This window comes from Poromitra crassiceps (assembly GCF_964638095.1).
Source record: "Poromitra crassiceps genome assembly, chromosome: 1".
NCBI classification, from domain to species: Eukaryota; Metazoa; Chordata; class Actinopteri; order Beryciformes; family Melamphaidae; genus Poromitra; species Poromitra crassiceps.
The window spans coordinates 12,393,930-12,401,429 of NC_139623.1; the positions used below are offsets into that span (position 1 = coordinate 12,393,930).

General features: G+C 39.0%; 1 protein-coding gene across 1 annotated transcript in view; it reads right to left on the reverse strand.

The window, feature by feature from the left end:
* Positions 1-7,369: 7,369 nt before the first annotated feature.
* LOC310772242 (SPRY domain-containing SOCS box protein 2) overlaps positions 7,370-7,500 on the reverse strand; it is a gene marked incomplete at both ends in the record, with an annotated part of 10,253 nt that continues 10,122 nt past the window's right edge. Inside the window, one exon of the mRNA XM_083631992.1 lies at positions 7,370-7,375. Within this exon, the coding sequence (XP_083488118.1) occupies positions 7,370-7,375 (6 nt within the window). The remainder of the gene's footprint in view (positions 7,376-7,500) is intronic.

Genomic DNA, 7,500 nt, shown 5'->3' on the forward strand with positions numbered 1-7,500 from the left:
ACGCTCAAGACTGGCCATTTGAATCAAACAGGTGTAGACGATCAAATTGTAATGATCTCCATCACCACATTAGTCCAGACATCAGTTTCATTTAACACTGCTGATAGCCATACAATGGATGTATCTGATTGTGATATTGCTGCTGCTAGCAGCTCAAGCTCGTCTGGCAAAGGAGAGAATCGCCAAACTGAGCATCCCTGGCTGCATCTGAACAAGCTGTTCAGTATGAACCACAAGACAAACAGGCAGGGACAACTTAGATAACACATAACATGTGCTAGATGTGTGAAATGTATTGGGGTACATAATTAAAATATAATACATTTTTAAAGTAATGCAAATGTACTCTTTTACTTGAGTACTTACTTTTTACTCTTGCTTGAGTTATTTCCTAGACTAGTAGTTTTTCTTGTACTTGAGTTAATATTTACTAAACTAACAAGTTGTACTTGAATAGGATTTGTCAGTACCTCTGGTTGTATGTAGAGTTTGATTTGCCAGTCTGTAATCCTGTAACCCTGCTATCCAGCACTTATGAATCACACTTTTCAGCACTCTTGGAATGAATCGCCATACAAATTCCAAGAGTGCTGAAAACTGCAATTCATACCAGGCTAGTAATCCTGAACATCAGATTAAATTTGCATAATATGTAATATCTCCTTGAATCTGACCCTAAACTGTGACTAGAGGGGTGACCTTTGACCTTTGATACATGTGCCAACACAACTGCAGAAACACTGACACAAATCCATGCTTCTATTTAAGGCAAACCAACAATTCCTCAAGAGCTTATTGGTATAGAGCTCAGTGTTGGGGGGTAACTCATTACAAAAGTAACATATTACATGTAATATATTACTTTTAGCAGTAACTCAGAAATATAACTTATTACCGTAGGATTTCAGTAATATTATACCAGTTACTTTGTCTAGTAACACAAGTTACAAATTGAGTAAAAAAAATATTTTAATCAAAGCACATTTAAGTAAAGATACAACAATTTCCTAATCAAATTGTATGTTTTTATGCAAATAACCACTATAGATGACAATAACAAAGGAAAAGGATAGCATTTAGAATTTTGGACGGTTTGTAGACACTGACTTCAAGACGGTTGAAATTATTTTCCGGGATGGTTCCGGGGCGGCAATGTCATTCTGCTACTGCTGTTATTTTTGGTGAATGTAATGCAAAAGTAGTGTAACAAGTTACTTTACACAGACAGTAATATTGTAAAGTAACTAGTAATATGTAGTATATTACATTTTGAAAGTAACTTGCCCAACACTGAATTAGAGCTCAACAGTCATGTGACATTTCTTGCCCCAGAAGTGAATTCCCCATTCATTTTCTCCATAGACATTTAAAAAAAAACAAGCCAACCAGTCTTCCAGAGAATCGTGAGTGACCAGAAAACATTTCACTTTCAGCAAAAACAAAAAATAAATGCAAAAAAAAAGATTGAAATTTCGATTCCCCCCTTGCTTTTTCTTCTTCTTTCCCCCCTGAAATGTCTATGGAGAAAATGAATGGGAAATTCACTTCTGGGGCAAGCAACGTCACATGCCTGTTGAGCTATGTGTGTCAGTGTGTGACTGCATATGTTTGGCACACTTGGGAGTATGTCACGTGCTGCACAGTAATCAGTGGCAAAGGCTGTACGGTGGTGGAGTATAATACTGGATTGAATCACCTCCTATGACTGAGAGTGGAGTGTGTGTGCATTGAGCCATATCAAACTCAGCAGACGGGAGACTAAGCTGCTTAACCCAGTGCTGACTCAGGACAGAGACAATTCCTCTGTTCCCCAGAGAAAGACAGGAGCTAAGACCAGCATATCTATGGTACAAAAGATTGAGGTGCCTGAAGAACACAGCCTGATGATGCCGCCAGCCAATATTTTTCTTCCCATCTATTACAGCAGGAGCAGAGGTTCAGTCGGTGTGACTGAGGGAGGCACCTTGAGTGAGAAGCAGCATCAGCTGGATGTCTTCCACTAATACAGATCATCACTATTGATGAGGAGATATAACCGAGATTTGAAATCTACAGTCAATAGTTTCTGGATGATCAACTCTGCATCCTTTCTTACAGACGTCGTTACAGTCAAGCTTAAGCCTCCATTCATGATTATTCCCAAAAAACCTTTCCATAGATCACAACCCTAGGAGAAACAGGCATTTATAATATCCCATAGCCTTTCAACAGCTGTGATTGGTCCGGAACAAAAAAAAATCAGGTGCATTACCGACTAATCCTATTTCCACCACACTGCCGACCTCCTCAGCACAGCAGTCCTCGTGGTGACGTCTATGCACGGAGCATTGTGCTGAAATGAGAGGATTCATTTTGTGTATTGTTGCCATCGTGGTGCTCACACCTGCACAAGGTAAGACCAGGCAGTCTGGGCTCATTGTAGGCAGAGAACGAGCTGTTCAACTGTTTCCTCTGCTCTGAAAGTTCATGGTGAACGTTAATGGTGGGAGTACAAAATATTTTACATGACTGGTCACTCATGAGCAACAGATGCGAACAGATTTCACAAAACGACTTCTAACTAATGCTGTGCTTATTAAAAAATGATATGTATTTAGGACGAGTGACTGGATTAATAGTGAACTGACACATTTATTGATATTATACACCTTACATAAGTAAATACCTCTCATTACATATGTATGAAAGATTAACAGGGTTTCTTTTGCAATGGTCAATGTCCATGTCCTCTTCATGCTGGCCCACTCTCCTTCTGTCAGGTCTAATTTCCATATGTGGAAAATAGATTTGACTGCAGAGGAATAGCCTAGCTGAGGTTTCATATAGGGCTGGGCGATAATTCAATATTATTGTTTATTGTCTTTCAGTGGAATCCTATTGTGAATGATATGAGAATATATCGTGACATACATTTCTGCTGTCTAAATTGATGATAACAAGCAAATATTTTAAAACTCCTAAAATTAGGTGTGGTAGTTTTTTGTTTGACAAACAGTATTTTGTTTGACATCACACCTAACATTACCATTCAGTTCAATGAGATGAACATTCATTTGGTTATTTAACATGCTCTTGCATACATGAACCAGCATTGTGATATATCTATATAATAAAATCCTTATGATTATCGTGATATTGATTTCAACCATATCGCCCAGCACATTTCATACTAACAGTAGATTTATGCTACAGGTTAATGCAGTGACTCAAATACACTGGACAATATGTGCCTGCTTCCACACAGTCGTTTGGCCATGTAAGTGCAACTCACTTCTCTACTGTGTGTGTCTACTAGTTCCCCTGAGCTAGCACTGGCTAACAAGATGAGAGGGGATCAGGATTGTGAGAGTCTCTCTGAAACTCATCAGACGACCAGGGCTGAGCTCAGAGATGACCTCTCACTCACATACACTGAGGTGTAAAAGTATTTGGACTGCAACTCTTTTTACAGTATTTGAGTGTGAAATGACACAATATGAGCTGTGAGCTTGAAATGGGTGACTGCTCTGGTTCCAGGAAGTGAATTAGAATTTCCCATTCATTGCTCCATTGACGTTTCATAAAATCCTTACATAAAGAGTTTTAAGCCTGGAACCAAGCCAACTATGAGTTGAATTATGACCATAAAACCATTTGGTTCGGAGCAACAACAAAAACAAAAAGGGGAAGGGAAAAAGGCATCTTTCGGTAACGCTTTAGAATACAGCCCGCAAATAACCATGTAACTACAGGGTATCAAGACTGTACTTATAGTGTAACTACAGGGTATCAAGACTGTACTTATAGTGTAACTACAGGGTAATTAGACTGTACTTATAGTGTAACTACAGGGTAACAATATCTGTACTTATAGTATACCTACAGGGTAACAAGACTGTACTTATAGTATAACTACAGGGTAACAAGACTGTACTTATAGTATAACTACAGGGTAACAAGACTGTACTTATAGTATAACTACAGGGTAACAAGACTGTACTTATAGTGTAACTACAGGGTAACAAGATCTGTACTTATAGTGTAACTACAGGGTAACAAGACTGTACTTATAGTGTAACTACATGGGAACAAGACTGTACTTATAGTATAACTACAGGGTAACAAGACTGTACTTATAGTGTAACTACATGGGAACAAGACTGTACTTATAGTATAACTACATGGGAACAAGACTGTACTTATAGTGTAACTACAGGGTAACAAGACTGTACTTATAGTGTAACTACAGGGTAACAAGACTACTTATAGTGTAACTACAGGGTAACAAGACTGTACTTATAGTATAACTACAGGGTAACAAGACCGTACTTATAGTATAACTACAGGGTAACAATATCTGTACTTATAGTATAACTACAGGGTAACAAGACTGTACTTATAGTATAACTACAGGGTAACAAGACTGTACTTATAGTATAACTACAGGGTAACAAGACCGTACTTATAGTATAACTACAGGGTAACAAGACTGTACTTATAGTATAACTACAGGGTAACAATACTGTACTTATAGTATAACTACAGGGTAACAAGTCTGTACTTATAGTGTAACTACATGGGAACAAGACTACTTATAGTGTAACTACAGGGTAACAAGACTGTACTTATAGTATAACTACAGGGTAACAAGACTGTACTTATAGTATAACTACAGGGTAACAAGACTGTACTTATAGTGTAACTACAGGGTAACAAGACTGTACTTATAGTATAACTACAGGGTAACAAGTCTGTACTTATAGTGTAACTACATGGGAACAAGACTACTTATAGTGTAACTACAGGGTAACAAGACTACTTATAGTGTAACTACAGGGTAACAAGACTGTACTTATAGTATAACTACAGGGTAACAAGACTGTACTTATAGTGTAACTACAGGGTAACAAGACTGTACTTATAGTATAACTACAGGGTAACAAGTCTGTACTTATAGTGTAACTACATGGGAACAAGACTACTTATAGTGTAACTACAGGGTAACAAGACTGTACTTATAGTATAACTACAGGGTAACAAGACTGTACTTATAGTATAACTACAGGGTAACAAGACTGTACTTATAGTATAACTACAGGGTAACAAGACTGTACTTATAGTGTAACTACAGGGTAACAAGACTGTACTTATAGTATAACTACAGGGTAACAAGACTGTACTTATAGTATAACTACAGGGTAACAAGATCTGTACTTATAGTATAACTACAGGGTAACAAGACTGTACTTATAGTATAACTACAGGGTAACAAGATCTGTACTTATAGTATAACTACAGGGTAACAAGACTGTACTTATAGTATAACTACAGGGTAACAAGACTGTACTTATAGTATAACTACAGGGTAACAAGATATGTACTTATAGTATAACTACAGGGTAACAAGACTGTACTTATAGTATAACTACAGGGTAACAATACTGTACTTATGTACTTGGTCACAGTTCATCTCGTAGCTAGCTTTTGGTTCCAGGCTTACAAATCTTGATATAAGTATTTTATGAAGCATCAATGGAGAAATAAATGGGAAATTCACTTCACTGTTAGAAGAGATTTTCAGCCACATTAATTTAGATGAAGAGTTAAAAACACACAATCCTTTTTGTGTGTGCTCACTCCATTCAGAGTGCCAAAAGCAACTGGCCAAATTTGGATAGCCTGAAAATATCTAGAGGGGATTTAATCTCCACTTAAACTATTTTGAGCGAGTGTTGTTTGAGTAAATTAAGACAGGACAGATGTCCAACTCCAGCAGTATTTTCTGCTGGCCAGCATCTTTTTTAATAACACATCCACTCAAAGAAACATATTCCAGGCTGTTGGCAAATAATGAACAATAAATATCCAGGATACTCTAGTGTAGTGCTATGCAAAATTCTCATTAGTTTAGCTTGACTTCCTTCAACAGGAAGGAAAATACACAATCAACACACATGAACAATAAATGAGTTCAACCAGTAATCACACAAATGCCTTTGGTGTGTTTTGGGGGCTCAGGTGAGGAAGAGGAGCAGCCACAGGAGCTCCTGGAGAAGGTGGACTATGAGGAAGAGGAGTTGTTGGAGTGTTTCCGTTGTGACCTGGGCTTCTGGGACGCCTGCTACACCACCAAAACCAACTGCAGCTACGGGGAGAGGTGCTACACTGGCCGAGGGAAGGCAGGTGCGTTATGGAGCTGAGTGTGTGTGTGTGTGTGTGTGTGTGGGGAACATCTAAGCATTGGGGAGGGGGTAGCGGTTTATCAGGGGTTAATAGTACTGATATGTGAGGAGAAATTGACAGTGCATGTGAATGGATCACATTTCCCTTAGGGACTTTACACTGAGTACCATGTGTCTGTCTGGGTGTGTCTCTCTAGCCGATGCTCTGGACATTAAGATGCTGGGTTGTGTGAAGGCGGAGGAGTGTGAGGCAGTGACCACAGTGGAGCTCTTCTCTAATGCCACCATCTACGTCATGACCAAGTACTGCTGTGACACGCCCTTCTGCAACGCAGCACACACACTCCCCATCAACATACTTTTATATGTGCCTGTGGCTGTCCGAACCATCTGGCACCTCGCTGAGGCTTGAACAGGAACACAAAACAACAACCTGCATTAACCCATTGATACCTGATGCAGCATTTGTGTGTGTATCCCTTTAAGACCGCGAACCGCGTTAACGCGGTTCGCGGTCTTAAAGGGATACGCACACAAATGAGGGATATACACGCAAATGCTGCATCAGGTATCAATGGGTTAACCTGCATTTGATTTGACTGTGTCAAGTGTGTGTTGAAAGGACTCCCACCACATGGTGAAAACTCATTTCACAATCACTTTTCCTACTGCCTGACACACAACTGAAACTAAACACTAATAGGATGATCACATGTAAATTTGGCTTGTCTTTAATCTAGTTAGCAAATCTGTGTTGTATAATATTGATTGAATATATTGAAATGTACATATTTCACTAATGACCACGAACAAAAAAATATGGAAAAACAATGGTAAACTGATTACTTTGTTTTGCTACAAGTAAAAACATCCAACAGCAGAATAAATGCTTCAGTGTTATGGTTTATTGAAGGAAACACAAAATAAATTGTATTATTAACATGCCTCTAAATAAATGTATCCTGCCAATAAGTGTAGGCTCAGTAAAAGCCTAACTTCTTACACAATCAATTGAAACCACTGGGAAGTGGATGCACTAACTAACCATGGCAGTGTGGAGTTATGTTTGCAGGTACAGCAATGCAGCTGACTTTAGCTGCAATTCAGCAGCTCTCCACCAGAGGGCAGGAGCTCCTCTTTCATAAAGTCCTGCAGATCCACATCTTTTTTCCTCCAGCTTGATGCCCAGGAACTTCTCCACCACAGCCTTACACCTGTCAGGCATACACACATGCACACCTGTCTGTTTCACACTTCTCTTGTGTGGCTTTACATTGTTACCAGCTGCGCCCACATCAGGTGGCTGGAGTTGTTTTCACCTTGTGAGTCTTGTGTGTGT